Genomic DNA, 23,245 nt, shown 5'->3' on the forward strand with positions numbered 1-23,245 from the left:
CAGAAAAGGTTGCCTGTGTAACCAGAAACATTTACTTTAACTATTATTCATCTAACGTAGGGGTGTCGAACTCAACCAGAGAAGGGGCCAAAATCTAAAATCCAGCCTAAATCGCGGGCCGAATGGTTTACTGAACAGTCATAAACTGTCATTGTGATGGAAACGCAGCGGAGTGCAGTGATGACAGCGCGGTGCGGGCCACATTGCAAGGCCTGGCGGGACGGATTTGGCCCGCGGGCCTTGTGTTTGACACATGTGATAATGTATTGAATACACATGAATGTAAACACACAAAATAGGTATGAACTTATTTTGATAATCTCAATTATGATACATATTTAGAAAACACATTGATATTATGAACCTACCAGAATCCTTATTGGCTGATTTATTTTTAGCCAATTTAGATGGAATAATTCAGTTTTAGAAGGCCCAGTAATTAACATCCTTTATGATAAAAGCCTAATATGCAAATTGACTGAATAGCTGAACAACCCGTGGGATGACTGGTTAATATGACATGCTCTGACCACCAGGGGGCAGACGCTCAATGCAGGAGTTGCTCCCAGGCCGCAGGCCCCAGGCTAGCCAAAGTGCATGTCAGCAGGCGGGCTCCTAGATCGCCCTGCCTGCCACCCCACAGATTGGCCCTGATCGTCGGTCAGGCCTAGGCATGACTTTCGTGCACTGGGCCTTTAGTTGATATATAAGGGGTTATACATGGCACCAAGTATTTGGATTGACTTAACTCATTAGCTATTTCAGCACATGAGAGGAAAATACCATACAGTGGACACTTGTCTATTTCCTGATACTGAAATACCTTACCATAAGAGTTCTTTCGATCCAGTTCTAGAGGAGCATGATTTTCTCTCTGCCATTGGATGACCCTTGCTACTGCGATCTCCATGAAACTTAACATCATCCCATTTTTCCAGTTGCGTTTGAATGTCTATTACGGAGACAGAGAGGGGATGAGAGGGATAGGAGGAGAATAGGAGGTGTAGAGAGAAGAGAGACTGATTAAGGTTGAGAAGTGTTATGACAAGTGAACTTCACTCCACTGATGTTTTCAAACCCCAAGACCAATTCTTTAAGGTCACATGAAAATTAAAACATGTGCAGCTAAATAAAAATGAGACCAATTAAGGAAATGCGATTGCTTTTACAGTTAAACAATCACATTGTTTTACCTGAACTTGTTTCAAGAGCTACATGCCTCCTGCATTCTGTGCGTGAGCCCCTGGAACCCCGTGGGAATGAGCACATGGAGTGCTGGTCCTGATGGCCTCTGGCTCAGACTATGGCTTTGAGGCACGCCTGGCATGCTTCTGGAAAGAAATTCTGTCTAAAGAGCCTTCTGTAAAAAGGAGGCGACAAGAAACTAAAACACCTTCCACAGCTTTTATACAGACTGTGCAGTTCTCGCCAAAGAAAGGAATTAATGATGGAGGTGGAGAGAAAGGAGAAAGCCAAGAGAATGCCAGACCATTTTCTCACTGTGGCTTCATTCTTCCATCTGACCTAGTGTGTCCTTCTCTCTCATTAACAAGTGTGTGACTGTAAATAAATCACTTAAACCATCTTGGGTCCATTTTTTCCCATTAAGAACTTGGTTTGCTTTCAGTGTCCTCCGAAGTTCTTGAAATGAAACAATTTTATGACTTCTTACACAGGGCATTTTCTCAAAAGCAGAGAGAGATTTAAGTTTTCTTTACATGTATAATCATTTGCATATTACATAATAAAGAAGTAATATGCAAATGATCATTACGCCATGAAGCATAACGTCCTACTGCGTAATGACCAGATCATGGGTCAGCAAGGGGGTGAGGTAGCGAGCTACAAGCAGGCAGCAGAGAGCTACATGAGGGGGCAGGGCAGCAAGCTAGGAGGGAGAGGTAGGGGGCGGAGCAAGCTACAGGAGGGTGGGGCAGGAGTGGAGAGCTGCAGGAGGGTGGCAGCGAGCTACTGGCTATACGAGGCAGCAGAAAGCTACAGGAGAGGGCAGGGCAGCAAGCTATGAGGGGAAGTCAGGGGGAGGGTAGTGGTACTACAGGAGTGGGGGGAAGTGGGTGGAGAACTATGGAGGGTGGCAGTGAGCTAATGGTGAGCTACTGGCGCATGGATTTGTGCTACTAGTTGTGTTATATTATAACTAGAGGCCTAGTGCATGAATTCATGTAAGGGTGGGGTTCCTCAGCCTGGCTGGCAATCAGGGGCAATTGGGGCCAATTGGGGCCAGCTGGCCAGGGGAGAGGGATTGCAAGAAGTTGCCTGGTTGTGGAAGGTTGGCTGAGGGAGTGCACTGACCACCAGGGGGACAGTTCCTACATCAAGCGTCTGCCCCCTGGTGGTCGGTGCATGTCATAGTGAGTGGTCATAACAGTCGCTTAGGCTTTTATATATATATAGATGTTTACTATGATTTTGGGGTGAGGCCATCTATACCCATGAATGTGATACCCATTCACAGGCTTCAGACTTTCAAATCTACATTTCCTGCTCAGCGCCCTCTCCCAAGTTATAGATCTATACGTTTAACAGTTGATTGGACATCTCCACAGAGAAATCCCAGTTTCCCCAAATACATAGTAGGGCAAATATAGGCTTACAATTTTAAGTACACAAAACACAGTTTATTCTTGTATTATTATTTGTCCATTATTGCATTATTTTCGATATGAACAACTGTAAACCTACTTTTGCCCCATCCTGTAAAACAGGTTCAAAACAACTCCAGAACTTCCACCTTGACTTCCTGCCTCCCCGTCCCTCTCGTATCCTCATCACAGAGGTCGGCACATTCTGTATGTCTTCATTGTTGGCATGCACGTGTCTACTTGGTCCACAAGTCCTCCTACTTCCACTTCTTTCTCTACACATCCTCCAGAAAAAAAACAAGGACTCTCCTTGGTCTATCTGAATTGCTAACATCACCATGCTTCTGCTTTGGGGCCATTGTTAAGTAAACAGAGGTCCTTGGAGACAGGTGCTGCACTATGGAGACAGTCAATCTGATACCTGAGACAGCTGCTGAAGAACTCAGGGGCAGGGAGCAGCTATGGTGCGCAGAGGCTGGACAAAGACATGATTCACATCCTCGGTGGGATGGAGCCAGGGCCCTGGAGACTTCATTATGCTTCCCAGAATGGCATGCTATTTAAAACGTAGTAATTGCTGATTTCTGGAATTTTCCATTTAACATTTTTGGACTGTGATAACTGACACTTCAGAAAAGCAAAACTGCAAATTCGGAGGACTCTACTGTAGTGCATATTTTATTATAGTCAATTAATCATTTTTCTATCTTCCTGCGAAAGTGTGAACTTGTTAAGTGATAATGTAAGCTTAACGAACGCAGAGAGCTCATATTATTTATCTTTGTATAACTAGCCCATAGTATGGAACTCAGTGGGCATTCAGAGAAATGTTTACTGAACAAATGAATACATTAATTCATGACCATCTAACATGTACACATCGCAGTGCTTGGCAACTCCACATATCTATCCCCTTTAATCCTCACAACCTATGGATAGTTTACTAACATGCTATTTACTCACACACATAGGTATACACATACACACCAGTCAGTCTCAGCCTGTAGAGATACATGCTCCCTTCGGCTTTCTAAATGGCTGCCACCTTCATTCTCCTGAGAAAGGAGAGTTTAATTTGACTGGTTCCATGAGCTGAGGTTAAGCACTCCTTTCTCAGGGAGATGTATAGTGGTTAGAAATATGGGCTTTGAAGTTAAATGGAGCAAGCCTCAAATTTCAATTCTTCATACTAACTGAGATCTTGGGAAAGTTATTTAAATTTGAAAACCTGGTTCCTCACTTATTTCAAAGAGTTGGGATGAATGAAAGGACTAATATATATTAATCATCTACACTAATAAAAGAGAAACATGCAAATTAACCATCGCTCCAATACACCCACCAGCCAATCAGGAGGGAATATGCAAATTAGAAGGACAAAGATGGCGGCTGCCCACCTGCTCCAGGATCAGAGTGGCCGGGCAGGGCAGGACGCCTGCTATGAGAGGGAGGACAGGGGGTGAAGGGATCTATAGGAGCAGCACTCTGGCCACAGCAAAGATGAAGACTGCAAACTCCAGAGTCTGCAGTGAAGAGGAAGATGGCAGACTCCAACTGGAGTCTGCAGCAAAGATGGAAGACTCTGGCTGGAGTCTGCAGCAAAAAAGAAGGCAGCAGACTCTGGCCGGAGCAAAGATGAAGAAGTTAGATTCTGGCTGGAGTCTGCATCAAAGGTGGCCAGGGTCCTGGGTGCTGGAGGAAAACTGGTGCTGGAAGCCAAGGGAAGGAAGGTCTATTGCACAAAACTCTTCTTACAATGGGCCTCTAGTATATTTATAAAAGCCTAAGCAACTGACTGACCAACTGACTGACCAAATGACTGGTGTCTATGATACACACTGACCACCAGGGGACAAGATCAGGCTCCCTTCTGTCTGGATTGGGCCTGTAGGGATTGGGCCCAAACCGGCCATCTGACATCCCCCAAAGGATTCCGGATTACAAGAAGGTGCAGGCCAGGCTGAGGGACCCCATTGGTGCATGAATACGTGCACCTGGCCTCTAGTTACATATATTAGCACAGTCCTGGACTCCTCCTCTCCTCTCCTCTCCTCTCCTCTCCTCTCCTCTCCTCTCCTCTCCTCTCCTCTCCTCTCCTCTCCTCTCCTCTCCTCTCCTCTCCTCTCCTCTCCTCTCCCCTCCCCTCCCCTCCCCTCCCCTCCCCTCCCCTCCCCTCCCCTCCCCTCCCCTCCCCTCCCCTCCCCTCCCCTCCCCCCTCTCCCCTCCCCTCCCCTCCCCTCTCCCCTCTCTCTCTCTCGGCAAATGACAATTTAAAAGGCAAGCTTTGAAACTCTTCTTTCCTCTTGCTCTTATAGTGCAAGGGACCGGCTCACTGGGAGAAGTGGAAACTTCCAATTGGAGAAGCTCCCCTCAGTCGTACGCGAGGTTGGCTTCTGAACTGGCTTGCTGGCTTCCTAACCCTAATCTCCTGCCCCGCTCTTTCCCCTGGCTCTCTTTAGACTGACTAGAGTGAAAGAGTCATGTCTGATTTTCATTCCAATGCCCAGTATGGTGCCTGCCATCTATCAAGATCTCAATACATGTGGGTTGAATGATAAATGACTGAATCCCTATCAGTTATGCAAAGCCACTTAATCCAAGCGCAAAAGTCATGGTGGAACTTGCTTGTGTCAAGGGCCAGGGTGAGCAGCAACAGACACTTAGCTACTGCCTCACCTAAATCTAAGGACGCCGTCTCCGGGCCTCGAAGAGGCTGCTGGCCTCTCTGTTCGGCCTCCGCCCCGATGAGATCGGTGCCATCGGCCTTCTTCTTGAGGGATCCGGTTTTCGACGAGGCCTCCAGCTTCTTGGCTTTGGTCTGGGTTTGCGAGACGGGTTCACTCAGGTCAAGGAGGTCTAAGCCTGTGGTCAACACTGTGAGAGACGAGAGAGGTTAAGACGAGCCCACTCAGGGCTCTGAAGTTATTATTATTTTTTTTTTTAAAAAAGGAGGCTTCCGTTGCGTGCAGAAGGAATTTGTGTTTGTAGTGTAGATTAGAAGCACCAAATTGAGTTAGCTCACCACTGATTTATAAAGACAGTCTGCAGTTACACAGGCACATTGGCTGCCTGCTCTTTTTATTTTGCATGGTATAAATCCGCAAAGTGGGGTTTAGATCAGCCCTCACCGGCGATGAAGGTTTGAATTGAAATTAAAGTGATGAAATTGAATCTGAGTGCAGGTACCATTTGCTTGGCTTTGCTTGATTTGTAGAGGTTTATTTTAGAGTGCAGTTTTTCCCCCAGAGAAGAGTCAATCTATCCTTTTCAGAGATATGCTTACGCAACAGCTAGGAGGATGACTTGGTCAAGTTTCTGAATGTCTTTGTCTTAGCTGCGAACGATTAAAACAAACGCTACATAAAAGAATGCTGCTAATTATCTTTCATTTGATTAAGCAATTCAATCAGAAAATGGCTTGCTGTTTGGGCTCATCTAGAGAGGTGTTTTATAATCCATAGTTGATGAATAGGTACACATGTTAATGACTCTGCTGCTTAATATGCAAATTTAAGTTTCAATGTAACAAATCATAAAACGGGTAGACTTTAACTTCCTGGCAAGTTGATTACATTGTATTAAACACCGTAACATAGGCAGCAATAATAATTTGTTCAAGCGCGAACGAGGCAAATGAGAATTTAAAAGGCAAGCTCTGAAACTCTTCTTTCCTCTTGCTCTTACAGTGCAAGGGACCAGCTCGCTGGGAGAAGTGGAAACTTCCAGTTGGAGAAGCTCCCCTCAGCCGTGCCTGAGGCTGGCTTCTGAACTGGCTTGCTGGCTTCCTGGCCCGGAACCTCCTCACCCAGCTACCTTAGAAACACCACCAAAGGGACAGTAACGCTCTCGGAGTTAGTCCTTTCCGGCATCTTCTACAAGGACCGCACCCCTCCTCTTTGGTCTCTCAGCTTTTCCTTTCGGAAGGAAATGGATTTTTGTTGATGTCTCAGCTCTCCTCCATCTGCTTTCCCCTTGCACTCAAAGCAGGTTCAGGGCTCAAATGGGCTCACAATCCAATCAGGATTTCTTTTATAAAAAAAAAAAATTTTTATTGCTTTTAGAGAGGAAAGAAAAGGGGGAAAGAGAGAATCATTGACTGGCTGCTTGCTACATGCCCCACACTGGGGATCAAGCCTACAACCCAGGCTTGTGCCCTGACCAGGAATCAAACCGTGACCTCCTGGCTCATAGGTCAACACTCAACCACTGAGCCACGCCAGCTGGGCAGGATTTCTTTAGGGAGGCACTGTCCTCATGAGTTATGCATCCCTATGGGATCCTTAAGACAGTGTGCCAAGCTTTATGCTCCATGATTTTGTCTTCTGATTTCAATGACAAATCACAGTGGCTGCATGTTGATGGTGAAGTAGAAGGACCTGCCTGAACCACTGCTTAGCTGTGTGGTTTAGAGTAAGTTTCTTGACCTTGGTTGTGGGCAGTGTTTCCCAACCTTCTCTCATGATGAGAATCACCTGGTGGAGTTGTTAAAACACAGATTCCCGGATCCCAACTAAGAAGTGCTAAACTAGAATTTTTGGGAACATATAGGTAAAATTGTATACTTAACTAGTGCTCTAAGACAGATTTTATATACAGAGCACTAAGTTAGGTATGCAATTTTACCTATATGTTCCCAAAAATTCTAGTTTAGCACTTCTTAGTTGGGATCCGGGAATCTGTGTTTTAACAACTCCACCAGGTGATTCTCATCATGAGAGAAGGTTGGGAAACACTGGTTTAGAGTAAGTTTCTTGACCTTGGTTGTGGGCACATTCCCAGTGGGAGGTGTGCAGGAGGCAGCTGATCGATGTTTCTCTCTCATCAATGTTTCTAACTCTCTAACCCTCTCCCTTTTTCTCTGTAAAAATAAATAAATAAATAAAAAATATTTTAAAAATTGTCTTTAAGGGATGATACAGAGATTTAATTTTTATTAATTTGTAAATAGATTGTGTGAAACAGAAGGCATACTGTAGGCACTGGATCAATGTTATTGTCATTGTTTGGTGGCTAATGTGTGATGCTTTTCTTCCCTTTTCCTTTTTGTTGCTCTCCTCCTCGTTTCCCCGATCCTTTCTATTTCAGGCAGGAACCAGCTCCAGACACTGACAGAAAGAGGAAAAACCACTGGGAATAAAGTGGAGGATGAGACAGAGATAATGGTTCTACAGAAGATGCTATGAGCTCCATTTATCATGAAATGGTCTGAAAGTGTCAGCTTATCTCATCTGAGCGTTCTGATGAGATGGGAGCCACTTTCCAATGCAAAGGCGGGCTGGGAGCTGAGGCGTGTTTCTTGGCTGGCAGGAACCTGGGCGTGGGGAGAGAAGTGGCTTTCAGAGTGGAGCGGCCTGATTTGATGGCTACGATTTAAGTGTGGCACGCAGCCCAGATAGCAGAGGACGCCACACACGTCCTATCCTTTGAATGTTTAATAAAAAATTTCCAGGCCACTGGTGTGTCAGCAGGGATTCTAGCCCAGTGGTCTGCAAACTCATTAGTCACAGAGCCAAATATCAACAGTACAACCATTGAAATTTCTTTTGAGAGCCAAATTTTTTAAACTTAAACTATATAGGTAGGGACATTGTTATTAACTTAATTAGGGTACTCCTAAGCTGGCCTTTGCTAAAAACTCAAGGGGCCAAAGAGCTGCAGTTTGCTGACCACTGTTCTAGACCCATGATTTCCTTCTAATAGGAGGAAAAGAAGTGGAAAACAGTCTCTGGAACACCATATATGTCTTTCTATTGATTGTAAAAACAATTAGGAATCAGTTACTTGCTCCCACATCTCTTTTAGAAGCAATTTATATAAGACTCGTCTACTTGTATATAGGAAGTAAGCTTGCTACGAATAGTAACAGGTGAATATTAATTTAGTTCCATATCTGCTTCTCACCATTCAGAATAAATGAATTATTAAAATAGTGAATTTCGAATTCAAGCTCGGCTCAGTAACATTCTTTCCTTCTCCAAACTGTCCTCAGCACTTTCTGTGCTTCTTCTGAGCGCGCTCTCTCTCTCTCTCTCTCTCTCTCTCTCTCTCTCTCTCTCTCTCTCTCTCTCTCTCTCTTTCACTTTGTTCTTCTCCCAGCAAATGGGAAACAAATAAGAGGCCTTACTTGCTACCCAGTCGATGAAGGCAGTGGCCTGAGTTGTATAGAAAACATTGAAGCTGAGAGAATCTCTGGAACCAAAATTTCAAAAGCATAGAAGGATGGGTGCAGCTTTTCACGTTTTGGAGAAAGATAAATCACATTTTAGGGTGCATGCATGTGGGCTGCGAAGACTACCTTGGCACAGAAGCAGGTGACTACTCTGCTGATTTTCTTAGCCCAATTTAAAAGATTCTCTTAGGTATATGAAGGTCGGGGTTTCAGAATCTGTGTGTTTCAGTTAAGATAACCAGCTCTTATAGTGGATGCAAAAATGCATGTGTGCAAGATGTGTGTGTGTGTGTGTGTGTGTGGGATTGAGCTTGTGTGTGTGTGTGTGAGTGAGTGTGTGTGAGTGGGTGTGGGAGAGAGAGAGAGAGAGAGAGAGAGAGAGAGAGAGAGAGAGAGAGAGAGAATGGGGTGGGGAAGAGAGAGGGAGAAGGGAGAAAGAGAGAGAGAGGCTTGATGATGCTGTGCTATTGGCTTTGGAGATGGAGGAAGGGACCACAAACAAAGGAATTTCAAGTACTAGAAGTTTAGAAAAGTTAATGAAACGAATTTTCCTTTAGAGCCTCCAGGAGGAATGCAGCCCTGCCAACACCTTAATCTTAGGCCTGTTGACTTGGAATTGTAGGGTAATACATTTGTGTTGTTTTAAGCTACTAAATTCACGGGAATTTGTTACAACAGGAAACGCAAACACCTGATAGTACACTGCACATAAGAGGATTCAAACACAGGCCCTGCCACTCCCAAGTGTGTGTCCTTCCCCACTCCACTTTAGACTTGACTTGAACCTGGAGGCAATGTGCTAATTCTATTGATGTGGCTTTGATTATTTTCTGTTTAGCTCCCAATTATTTGGCAGATTGGGTAGTCTCAGGAGTAATTTAAATAGTAGGCAATTCCAGAAACTTTTGTTTTTATAACCTAATTTCATTGACATTTCCTGAAGATAGAATACGTAAGTATTTGTGCCCATCTATTTCAAGGACACCTGCTTGAGGATCACATCCTGTGGAACTGGAGGACTTCCTCAGGGCATGGCAGATGTTTATGAATATGAGATTACATGGGCCCTGGGAGGTGAGGCTGCTTAAAACAGTGAGAATAAAATAGCACCTCTAATGAAGCTCTTATTTGATACTTGGATGGGACACACAATGCTATTAACACCACTACAGTATAATGAGCCTCGGGCTTTTAGTGAATTTCTCTAAAGAAATACATCTACCTGGAATGGTCAGAGAGGACGAATCACGGGACAACCCTGACGTGCAGACACAGCACATGCTACAGGGAGCCCGTAGGATCGCTGTTCTGTTCTGTAAGATTTATTTAGCCTAGTGGCTTCCAAGAAAAGTCCTTCCAGGAAGGATTTTGCCAGGGATGTGAAATAGATAAATTAGACCCAAATAATTCAAGCAACTTTTGCCTTTTTATTGGAATATGGAATTAATGCTACTTACCAAATTTCTATGTTCCCTCTAGAGGCATGCCATTTGGATCATGACTACTTGGGCTTCATAAATATCCTATACAACAGTGGTCGTCAACCGCGGACCACTGGTGGTCCATGACTGAAAGTTTGGCAACTGCTGCTATATAATAAAAGACTAATATACTAAGTGTCCGGTCATCCATTCGGTCATCCATTCAACCAAGCAAACGACATGCTAAGGCTGCTCAACTGCTTGCTATGACATGCACTGGCCACCAGGGGGCAGACACCCTGATTGATGGGTTAGCTTGCTGCTGGGATCTGGCCCATTGGGACTCAATGAGAAAGGCCAGACATGCCCTGGAGCCCTCCTGTAGTCCCTCCCCATCTGGCTAACCTTCTGCATCCCCCTTCTGTCCTGATTGTGAACTGGTGGGGTCCCTCGGCCTGACCTGCATCCTCTTGCAATCTGGGACTCCTTGAGGGATGTCGGAGAGCCAGTTTTGGCCTGATGGTGGAATGACCGGTCGCTATGATGCACACTGACTACCAGGGGGCAGACGCTCAAGATAGGAGTTGCCCCCTGGTGCTCAGTGCTCTCCCATGAGGTGAGTGCTGCTCATCCAGAAGCTGGGTTCATGGCCAATAAGCACAGCTGTGATGGTGGGAGCTTCTCCTGCCTCCGCGTCAGTGCTAAGGATGTTCAACTGCTGGCTGGGCCCACTCCCCATGGGAAGTAGGCCTAAGCCATCAGTCAGACATCCCCTGAGGGCTCCTGGATTGTGAGAGGGCACAAGTTAGGCTGAGGACTGCCCCCCCCTCCCATTAGTGCACAAATATCATGCACTGGGCCTCTAGTGTATTTAAAAAATATTACACTAATTTTGCAGTTAAGATATTTATTAGCTGGGGGGGGGTGTCAATTGGGGAAAAAGGAGACATATGTAAAACTTTAGACAATAAAAGCAAGGTATTTAATTAGGTGGCTGTTTTGGAATTGTGAATTTCATTGAGAGTTCTTCCCTTACACATAGGAATCTCTTGTACTAGTATAGGTATTGTTTACAGGCCCCATGTCAAGGAGTGAGATTACTATTTTTTAAACCATGAAATGTCTTTTTTATATAGTAACTGTCTACCCAATGGCTCAGGTTTATGGATACAATTTTTTTAGATTATGTATATTGATAAATGCAAACCAAGTAACTATTTTTCTTGGGTTTTAGAAGAATTCCTGTACTTCAACATATACTATTTTTTTTTTGGGGGGGGATACAGAGAAGTTATTATTGCAAGATATATAGTAATTACTTTCCCTATAATATATAATCACTATCTTAACATATCTATTGTATAGCTACTTTCATAACATTTGACATATGTATCTGTGTATAATTTATTTGCCATTTTAAAATCTAGGATATTAGCAATATCTTGGCTTACCTACCACCTATGGATACCGTTTGAGAAGGTCAAAGAATAAGCTACCTACCTAGGTTATAAATCAGTTAAAAATAATTTAGGTTGTTAATAGCAAAGAAAAAAGAAAACAAAAGAAAAATATCTTTATTTAATCAGCTTGAAATTGTCATCATTGGATGACAAGAAGTGTCTAGAAGAACAAGCAGAAAGTAAATATCACTGAAATACTTAAGGAAAAGTTATAATTTAGAAAAATATAATTTACAATTTAGAACATCAAAAAGATTGATATGTTCTTTTAGGGTTAGTAGAGAAAAAACCAACTCATTATTTAACTGATGTTTGGAAGAGATGGATATTTCCTATATTGTTTATTTTGTGTTAATTTATATAAGAATATAGATTCCTTAAACATTTAAGTAAATGTCAAGATGGTAGCACACTGACTTTAACTTTTAATTGGAAGAAAATAGTCAGAACACATGCTTTTCAACTTAATAGGAGGTTCTTCAAATTTCAGTTTGATTGACTTGGTACAAACATGAAGCAGGGTTGTTTTTTTTTTTCTTCCATATTTTACTACCAGTTTGTTTAACATCCCTTTGAAGTGTAATGTCTAGAATGTCATATACAATGACTGTCCTGATTTCTCAATGTGATTTCATACTATTCTATGTTCCACTTTAAAATGATTATTTCTATTAAAAATTTGGAGAGAAAATGGTCACTCTATCTCCTGCCTAAAAACTTTAACTGTAAAATTATTGGAACAAATTAGAATTAGAATTCTTTCCAGGATGCTTGAATGCTAATTTTTCTTTTTTCTGTTTAAAGATGTGAATTATGTTACATATTAAGATGTAAATTATAGTTTTGTAATAAATAAAAAAAGAACTATGTTCCTTAAGAATTAAAAACATATAGTGTTTCTGCCCTGAGATACATTTTTAATATTAAGAAGCACACTATCAAACAAGAGTCTTCCTTCAGGATCAAAACCTGTTTAATCCAGGTGCCCTGAATGCTGAGGCTGAGAAAAGGAAAATCCAGTCAAGATATCACTTTTCCCAACCCCCTACTTTGAGGGCATTACAAATTGAGTTGTGTTCTCCCCAAAACTCCTCTGTGAAAGTCTTAACCTCCAGTACCAAAAAGGTGACTTCATTTGGAAATAGGGTCACTGGAGATAGAATTAGTTAAGATGTTTCATGATGGAGTAGGGCCTACCTACTGGTATCCTTATAAAAAGGGGAAACCTTTAGATTTTTTTTCTTCCCCAGAAAAAGACACACACAGGAAGAATGTCAGGGGAAGATTGCAGTTATGCTGCCTCAAGCCAAGGAACTACCAGAAACCAGAAGAGAGGCCTAGGAGAGATCCTTCCCAAGCACCTTCAGGGGGAGCATGGTCCTACTGACCTTGATTTTGCAGTTCTGGGCTCCAGAACTGGGAGACAACATATTTCTGTTGTTTAATCTATGGAGTTTACGATATTTTGCCATGGCAGTCCTAGAAAACTAATAATAGAGGCAATATTGTAGGTATTGGGATTGCAGGAGGTGACGCATCCTTTTGACATTTTCCTCCAATATTTCACAGGTCACTCCACTGTTAGAAAAACCAAGGTGAAACTAGCTTTTGAGCCAAATAGCATATTGCCCTTTCTTGCGGGCTCTTCCTAAGTGACTCGGTTGTAGCATTCTCTGGATTCTTCTGGGCGCAGCTCCACACTTTTGGAGGGGAAGCTCCAGTTTCAGAGCTCAGAAGGATGACTCTGAGCTGATAGCATGTGAATTTACCAAATTTCCTGCTTAAAACTCAGCAAACACCATTCCATTTGCTTGATTACTCTAAGTGACAGCTGAGAGCAGAAAATGATTGCTTTGGTGTGACATATGGAAAGTTAATGCATTTGAAAAGAGAAGTGTTGGGTGTCCCGGCTTTTTAACTGATAGCTAACAGGAATGGTAATTAATACCTGTGAGAGCTCACTTGGTGTTAAGACTTACATAGATTGCTTCTTTTAGTTTTCCCAAATAACCTAGGGGATCTAGATCTTACCATTAGATGGATGAGGAAGCAGACCTAGTTAAGCAGCTTGTACGAGGACACTGAGCTGCTAAGTGGCCGAGTTGAGATTTGAAATTATGAACTTTGACCCCAGAGACTGTAGACAACACTCCCACAAAAGTGTCTCTGTCTTGTGTTAGTTACTTTTGTTGTAATCTTTAGCATCTGTTTTAAAAAAAACAACACAATTTCCTTCACCTGTGGTTTTGTTCACATAAGCGTACAATGAAAATATAGCAGGCAACAGCCAGCTGAGGACATGATGGGAGATGGAAGAAATTTAACAAGACAGGATGTGATTACCACCTCCTTTCTCCTCAAATTCTCTCCTGCAAGCCAACATAACCTTTGTTCTCTGATTCTGAACATCATTTTCTCATTCTTATTTGAACAACATGCCTCTGAATGTGAATGCTGACTAAATGAAATAAATGCTAAAAGCTGCCTCTGATATCGAAGGTGAAAATTAGCTTTTGAGTCAAATCTTTTGTTGCGCCCTCAGGGTGGGCCCTACCTGAGTGACTTAGTATTGGTGAGAATTGGGAAATGCTGAGGGTGCTTGAGGAGGTGGCATTCATACCTGCTGCCTCCTACTCCCTCACTGGATGAAACCTGTTAGTGCCTGTAATATCCCAAGCCTCTAGGACATTTTAATTTTCATTTCAATCCACCCAAAGGGGTAGCTTATATTTTTATTTTACTCGACTTTTGTCATACAAAGTATTTCCCCGGCAGAGCTTGAAAACCCTTACTCTGAAGTAGATGCTGTTGTTTTAAAGATTTCCTAATGTGATGTGACTTGAGAGGAAATGTAAATATGAAAATATATATGGAAAAACCATTCATTGCTAATAGTGGCATGCTAACATTGATTGTGTAATATACAGAGTGGCCAGATTATCATTATCTCTGAACGCATAATAATCTGGCCACTCAGTGTACTTCCCTTGAGTACCTCATTTATTTGATATCAAAGATACTATAAATCATGCACCTGATCAGTTTTCCCCTTTGCACTGGCTGATAGAAAGCTCAGGGCAAATAGGTGGTTGATCTCTAGCAAAAGACAGAATACTTTTGGTACCCATTTGAGATACAAATACACTGAGTGGCCAGATTATTATGCGTTCAGACATCATAATAATGTGGCCAGTGTATATACATTGCAGTTTCTTATAGTATAATGAAAAGTGGTTCATTGGCTTATGTTGAATAGTAAATGTTCTAAAGTTTTAGTCAGTTGCAAACATTTTTCTCGAGTTAAAATGCATTGTGGAAAGAAAAAAAGTGTATTTTACTACAGTGAAAATTAACTTGACCCAAGGATCAGTTAAAAGTGAAAGAATTACCAGCTGTGTTGGACGTTACTGGCCTTGCTATTGCCTCCGATTTGGTTTCACAGAGAAAGTCATCGATGGAGGGACTCAGGAGGGGTCTGCTTTCTTGCTGTTCATTCACCAGCTGAGAACAAATGAACACAGGTGTCACAGGCCGTGTTAAACTGCAGAATCAGATAAGTTAAAATGCAGCCTTGCAACAAAATGAGAAGAGCAAGCCTACCAAAAAAAATAAAGAAACCAATAAATAATGGGGCAGGGGCAAGAAAGAAAGAAAGAAAAAAATACCAAAGGATGGGGAAGGAGCCTTTTAGCACTGGGAACATTTTCGATGCAGCCAACTTCAATTTTTTAAAGCTCAAGCCTTTTTTCCTTCTAGGACAGTTTTAGAATTATTCACTAATTTCAATATGTAGGAAATAGCACCTATTGAATCACTGTCCTAAGGGACAATCCCACTCTTCCCTTGGGCAATAAGTTCCTACTAAGACCTGCAACGGTGGCTTTTGATTTTGAGCAAACACATTTTGTTCAGGACTAGCCAGTCAGGGTTTTGTGGTGACAGCACATGCATTTGCGTGTGGGGACAAACACTCCTTTCTCCCTCTTTAAAAGCTCAAGTTACCTACTGGTGCACACCCTTACTTACACTTCCTTGGAATGCGTTAAGCTTCTGTAGTGCATAACAAACATTATTTTGAAAGAGTACAAAATATTGCTATATTAGCTGTCATATTACCTACATATCCAGTGGATATGTTTGTGAAAACATATACGTAAAGCAGATTTCTGTGAATTCCATAGCCTTGTTCTGTAATTTCAGAACTTTTTCAGTTTAATTTAAAAAAAATATTTTTTTTATTGATTTCAGAGAGGAAGGGAGAGGATGAGAGAGATAGAAACATCAATGATGAGAGAGAAAATCATTGATTGGCTTCCTCTTGCATGCCCTTGCCTGCCCCTCAGGATTGAGCCTGCAACCCTGTGGATCCTGGGACCCTTCAGTCTGCAGGCCAAAAATTTATCTAAACCAGCAAGGGCTCAGTTTGATTTTTAGTAGTTCTCTATCTATCAGTGGCCACCATCCATTTGCTATCAGTTATTCTGTGCCTCCTGAATTCAGATTTCCTTAAGTTCTGTTTCTGTGATTAAGGGAAAAAAATGTACTACTGATGATTCCAAAGTGGTTAATCCTTAAACTAACTGCCATAGTTTTCCACAAGATTTTATATTGGCCTTTCTTAAAATGGGCATAGCCATCTAGTTTTCTATGCATTATATATAAAAAAAGATATGCCTAAAAATCTCTAGATTTAAAAAATACTGATTTGCGAGGCTGTATTTTAAAAGAGATATAAAATAATGAAGTGTTTTGAGTATTACCAAATCAAAATATTTTATGTGACTCCACTCACTTTCACTTTATTATTTCCTTAGTATAGTGTCAATGATATTATAGCTTAGAACTTATGAAAGATGGCAAGAGACCTATGAATAATGGTAAATATGGGAAGAAAAATGCAATACTGTTAATATTGAAATGGAAGAAAATGGAAACATTTAGTGATCATTTGGGGACTGAAAACCAAGAGGCAATTAGGTAGTTTTTTCATGTTTATCCTATAGGGATAAATCTCAGATCTTCACTAGAGTTTAAGATTTTGATGTAGAACTGGTGATTTGACTTTCATATGTAGTAATATGCGGACATTATCAAGGGGTAAGCCTTGAGAATGCCCATTTCCTTTTAGTGTTCAAGGTGCAGTGATAGAAATTTCTTCAATTAGTATAAGTTTAGTGTTACATGTATTCAGACTCACAGATTCTTCTAGGAATCAAATTACCTAAGGTCTTAACCTATGATTTGGTCTTAAACATTTATTTATTTATTTATTTTGCAGGGGGTGGGGGAAGTGAGGGGGAGAAGGGGGTTGTCCCTTTAATCGATGAGTGAAACTCTGAGTATCTTTGAATTTTTTTCTGAATTTGAACATTCTTGGGTATCACCCATCTTATTTATGTTGAAGTATTTTTTGATGTTGAGGGACTATGAACCTTTCATATTTCTGGGATAAAATATATTTGAATTTTTATAAATGCTATGGTCTATTTGAGTTTAGGAGTGATTTATAATATTTTCTGGTATAAAAGTCAATTTTATCATTTGGAAATGTAGTTGAAAGCACTGATACAGAAAACAATATACTAGAAAATGAAGACATGGTTAAACATCACTGATTCTGGGAACCCTTCTGCATCCACAAAATTCGCCATGTACTTTTTCTGAAAATGTGATTAGCTTTCTAGGATTTGTATTTCATTTATAGTTTGGTCATGTAAAAGCTTTGTGTATGTAAGAGCTTCCAAAGGACCCATACATTAATATATATTTCATGGTAGAACTTGCCCTTTTAACCATATGTGCTTAGTGTAATGAACTCATCTAGTGGGATATCACCAGAGTGATGTGATGGTCCTGATTTAGCAACAATGCTTATCTCCAGGTTGTGTCATTCTCATGTCAAATGAGATCTGGATTCTACCGCGCTATAAATATTCACCATCAAGTATGGCACCACACTATGCTCACAGAACTTAGTGTAACAGGCTAGCATTAAGTAAGCAATGCAATCTGATGATTTGGTCTCTAGTTCTAGGTCTCAAATCTATTGGCTAAGGTGCAAAAATATAAAGAGTAAATATAATCACTACAACTGCAATTTTAAAAGTTAGGATATATATATATATATGTGTGTGTATATATATACATATATATATGTATATATATATACATATATATATACATATATATACACACACACACACATATATATATATGTCTCCTATCTAAAAAAAAGAGAGTAATATGCAAATTGACTGTCACTCCAACACACAAGATGACTGCCCCCATGTGGTAAAAAAAGGTTGCCCCCATGTGGACACAAGATGGTCGCCACAAGATGGCCAGTAGGGGAGGGCAGTTGGGAGAGATCAGGCCTGCAAGGAAGGGCAGTTTGGGGTGATTAAGCCTTCAGAGAAGGGCAGTTAGGGGTGATCAGGCTGGCAGAAGAGGGAAGTTGGGGTGACTAGCTTACAGGGAAGGGCAGTTGGGGGGGACCCAGGCCTGCAGGGGAGAGCAATTGGGGGGACCAGGCCTGCAGGGGAGGGCAGTTAGGGGCAAACAGGCTGGCAGGGGAGCAATTAGGCATCAATCAGGCTGGCAGGGGAGTGGTTAGGGGGTGTTCAGGCTGGCAGGCAGAAGCAGTTAGGGGCAATCAGGAAGGCAGGCAGATGAGCAGTTGGGAACCAGCAGTCCTGGATTGTGAGAGGGATGTCCCAGATTGGTGAGGGTGCAGGCTGGACTGAGGGACACCCTCCCCACCATGCACGAATTTTGTGCACCAGACCTCTAAAATAAATAAATAAATAAATAAATATGCAATGTCCTATGTCTTTGATAGCCATTATTTCTCTGAAGAAGTCTGATGATATTGATAGATAACTAAGAATGTATTCTCTTAGTCATGATTTGAAGATCAATTATTATATGAAGATAAGTATCTTATATAGTAAAGAGGTAATATGCAAATTGGCCATCACATCCTTGCAAAAGATGGCCATCACCATGCGGTCACAAGATGGGCACCATGAGATGGCCGAAAAAGGAGGGCATTTGTGGGTGACCAGGCCAGCAGTGGAGGGAAGTTAGGGGGGACCAGGTCTGCAGGGAGGCAGTTGGGGGCAATTGGACCGGCAGGGGAGCAGTTAGGCATTGATCAGGCTGGCAGGGGAGTGGTTAGGGGTGATCAGGCTGGCAGGTAGAAATAGTTAGGGGCAATCAGACAAACAGGCAGGTGAGCATTTGGGAGCCAGCAGTCCTGGATTGTGAGATTGTTGTCCGTCTGCTGGTTTAGGCCTGATTTCACAGGCAGTTGGACATCCCCTGAGGAGTCCTGGATTGGAGAGGCTGGGCTGAGGGACACCTCCTTCCAGTGTACAAATTTCATATACCAGGCCTCTAGTAAATTATAGTCCACAAAAGTCCCCATATACTTGTTCTTAACTTTGGATACAATTAAATTCCTTTGTGGCATAAATTACTTATAGTTTGAGGAAGCCAGGTTGTTAGATTTCTATGCTTCTAGTTGTAAACACTGAAAAATAACAAAGGAATTCTAGAAAATAAGACCTTTGTCCCCATAAACATTTAAATGGGGCAAAAAAGGAAAAAGTGCAATTCATTGAGAGGCCCACCCTTTTAGGCAAGTCTGCTTTATCAAAGGTAATTGGATTTTTTGGGTGAGTCTCTCTTCTTTCATATTTCATACTTATTTTCTGGAGAAAGCACCTCTAGCATTCTCAGAGTTTCTCAACCAAAGAAGAGGTGTTCAGAGAGACTTTAGGGAGCCCAGGACTATGGCATTGGCTTCTCCAGTCTCCTCCTAATCTCCTGCCTCATAAAGCTATGTCTCTTCTACACTTACTGTCTTGTTTCTGACCACATGTCATACCTGGACTGATAGAGTTGCTATGTCTACCCAGTTCCTATGAACTGAGCTGCTCCTTCGGCTTCCTCTGTAGACACAGATCAGAGGAAATGAAGTACTTTCTGTGTCAGTGTTTTTAAGCTGAAGCACAGTTTAGCTCTTGGGAAAAGATTGGGTTGGAATGGGAGATAGTGAACAGGGCTCAAAGGTGAAGACGATAAAGGGCCAGGTTTCAGATAGCATGGGAAGATAATTTGGGAACTGAAAGTTTTTTGGTTTCAATTGAGATGTGGAAGATGGAACTGGAGTTATCAAAACAAAATCTTTTTTTATAAGTGCTGAGGTCAGGGACTATGGCTTATTCATATTTATGTTCTTCACAACTTTGAACAGAATGTCTTCATATAAGAAGGGCTCAGTAAATGGTTAGCAAAGGGACAGTCACTCTGCAAAAACAGAAGATATAAAAAGATCTTTCCTAAACAGTCTGATTTTGAACTGTGTCTCCAGCCAGATGAATTTAGGAATCCTTATTTTAACCATACCGAGTCCCATTTTATTTTTATTTGTATAGGTAAGAATAGCTTTTCACATGGCCTCTCCCTCCACATTTTCAAACAAGTTTATGGTTTTCCTATGGTGACTTGAGACTAAGTAAATCTTTTAGGTCATAAAGGAAAATTGCTAGCTGAACTGAATCCCCCAAATAGTTCCCCATAGCTTTCCTTCCAAATTGCGTGCTTTTCATTGGTAGGATACTGCTTATTTTTCTTAGAATCACTCCCTCCAGTTTGAAGAGACTTTGTTTTTCAAGTGTGGTGAACATTTCATCCTTTGGGTACAGAGTACATTGATATTATAAAAAGAATAAAAAAGGTGAGTCAAAAGTTTTCACATTTTTTTGAGTCACTGCACTGAGTTAGAGTGATTGCAATTTTGGCTCAATCTGACTATCGCAATAGAGTTTAAGTGACCCATGCACTTCGTTCGCTGCTAAGGTGTTTGCCTCACTTTGTTTATGTTTTACATTTTCTTTTCCCATCCTCCTTTGTCCTCTTCTCAATGTTGAGATAAGTTCAAAGGCCTTTGCAATGGTAACATCCTTATTTCTCTTTTAGGATTCCATTCTATGGCACGTTGGTAACCTTCAGTGTCGGACAGTGAGCACCTTCCTACAGCATCTCCACGTTCCCATCTTTACCCAGTTTTATCTGCCTTTCTCCCACTCAACTATGACCTCTTTGAGAGTAGACCTTATCCACTTAACATTTATCTCACAGTAGCAGTATAATAAATGTTGACTCATTTATGTCTAACTAAAGGGTCGATTGTACAAAAGGATGCTTGCATGGGCAGCCTTGATTTCATACTGGGTTTCATCAGCTCAGAGAGGCCGGGGGTCCTCAGAAATGTTTACCGAGGTTTTAAACCACAAATATAAGTCCATCACCCTCCCCACCCTCCAGTGTCACATCATTTATGTGTTTGGAAACCTAGAGGTACTTAAGGGAACATTTCCCAATGCAAGGCTTCTACCAAAAAGTGAAGAATGCAAAGAGTGAATGCCCAACGAGAAAAATTGAAATAAAGGCACAGGCTTGCTCCATGTCATCCTTGGGAGAAGGACAAAGACCAATGCAAACAGGAGGCCAGTGACAATTCAACACACAGGGGTTTTAGGTCAGAGATTCAAATTTTGAGATTTTGAGGGAAAATCCTTACACGATCATTGGGCATGGAAACAAAAGGAAACAGCGGAAGTTAGAAGATAGATGAGAACTTGCAGGGAGGGGCTTGATATTCAGAATTCAAAAGACTATTGAACCTTACACCTTCTTTAAAGAAGGTGTAAGGTTCAATAGTCTTTTGAATTGACTTAGACTGGTTAGTTGATGTGGCCAATATAAGCCACCACAGGACCAAACTGGTTGTTATTTTATATCAACACTATATTTTGTGTTGAACAAAATGCAGATAATATCATTCAACTTTAATGACTTATGATCTGTTTTAAAACTATCTAAAAATGCATTTGTCTTAGTTCAACTTGAATTTCTCTAATTTCAATGTTTAAAAATAAATTATTATATGATCTAAGTTATAGGGGGTTATTTAACCAAAATGAAAAAAATATTTTTCTGCTTTTAAATACTGTCTGTTACTTAAACTCCAGTATATATTTACATAGCTTGTTTTGTGACTTAAATCTAAGTTTATTTGTCTTTAACCAATATATAGCTTAGGTGTTTCATTAAAAAATATAGAGCTAAAAGCTTGTGATAACTTATATCATTATGAATTAACTTCAAATCAAAATACATTTCAATGATAAAACAAGGTCTGTTAAGAATAATAATTCATTATTCCATCATTTTACAATTCAGATTGATGATCTCAAAATTGTTTAAAAGTAAAATATTCTGTTTTTATTTTTAAACATTTTAGTGCTTAAAAATAATTTTAAAAGTTAAAACATTGAAGTTAATAAGTTAAAAACATATTTGTAATGCTAATTTAAAAAATTGCAAAAGTATACCATGTCTTTTATCTCATCTAAATAATAGAAAAAAATTTAAGAATATTTTATTTATATATAAATGAAAGCACAAATATGCTTCTAAAAGGTCTCTCTTTATGCATTCTGAAAATGCCTGTATTATTCCTGACACTGATTCAAAGCATGTGCTATTTGGTGAGTAGGTTTCATTCATAATTTTGTAATTGAACTATTTGTTTATGGCTTTATTAGTTGTATCCAAATTAAGAAATTTGTACAATACCCATCAAAATAGTGACTCTATCAAAACTAAGTTAACTTATAAATTCATTGAAAAGACAAGACAACTAAATCGTTATCATGAGCCCCTTAAATACACAGATCTTGGTAGCTTTGTCTTGGTAACTCTAACACTTGGCAGAATTAAATTCTTATGAGCTAATAGTACTAATGTTTCTGCCCATGGCACAGTTTTTATACCGTATCTGAGTACCAGTAGATCTTTTTGTAGAGAATAATCATGTGATAACTTTAAACTCTGACTTGATCTAAATCTCAACTGACTACAAATATTATCCTGACAGGATAATTAGATTTGTAATTGTGAAGTTATTCATGGGAAAATGAACAGATATTACTGTTTACAACTTGGGTAGTACTAACACTAGGGCAAACAGGAGAACATAATTAAAACAATTGTTTCAAGTTAGTAATAGAAACCTAAATAAGGCTATATTTAATAGCTTTAAGAATATTTTTCCAACGAAGGACATTACTCTTTTTATCTTTATCAAACACAAAAATTAAATCAATATTAAGATATAAGGGGTGGGATATATAGAAAAACAAAGACCAAGTTTGCAAAAACATGAAAAAAATCTCCTTAACAATAAGAGGTCTGGAACACATCATTTAAGACAATGTGATCTATAGCAAAAAATGAAGGGGATATACCTTGTTAAAAAAAAAAGTACCAGGAAATATGGCTAAAATGAAAATTTCTAAGGTTCCTTATGAGAAAAAAAAGTTGCTAAAGTCATTTCATTTTCATAAAGGATATAATTGTTTTTCTATAATATAATCAATCTTTGACATATAGTTTTTCCTTCTACCCTCAAAGTAGATTTATTTATACTATTACAGTCTAGAGTAGTACTCAATAGAAAGATAATGAGAGCCTAGTAATTTTAAACTTTCTAGTAGACTTTTTTTAAGTGAAAAGAAAACGGTG

General features: G+C 40.5%; 1 protein-coding gene across 6 annotated transcripts in view; it reads right to left on the bottom strand.

Annotated features, from left to right (window-relative positions):
• PEX5L (peroxisomal biogenesis factor 5 like) overlaps positions 1–23,245 on the bottom strand; it is a 225,569-nt gene that overhangs the window by 59,758 nt on the left and 142,566 nt on the right. For all 6 annotated transcript variants that reach the window (XM_036444668.2, XM_036444674.2, XM_036444667.2 and 3 more), the window contains 3 exons: positions 15,043–15,154; positions 5,280–5,477; positions 829–952 (listed from right to left, as the gene is read on the bottom strand). In XM_036444668.2, coding sequence (XP_036300561.1) covers positions 829–952; positions 5,280–5,477; positions 15,043–15,154 — 434 coding nt within the window. The remainder of the gene's footprint in view (positions 1–828; positions 953–5,279; positions 5,478–15,042; positions 15,155–23,245) is intronic.

This window comes from Pipistrellus kuhlii, unplaced genomic scaffold (assembly GCF_014108245.1).
Source record: "Pipistrellus kuhlii isolate mPipKuh1 unplaced genomic scaffold, mPipKuh1.p scaffold_m20_p_2, whole genome shotgun sequence".
Taxonomy (NCBI): Eukaryota; Metazoa; Chordata; class Mammalia; order Chiroptera; family Vespertilionidae; genus Pipistrellus; species Pipistrellus kuhlii.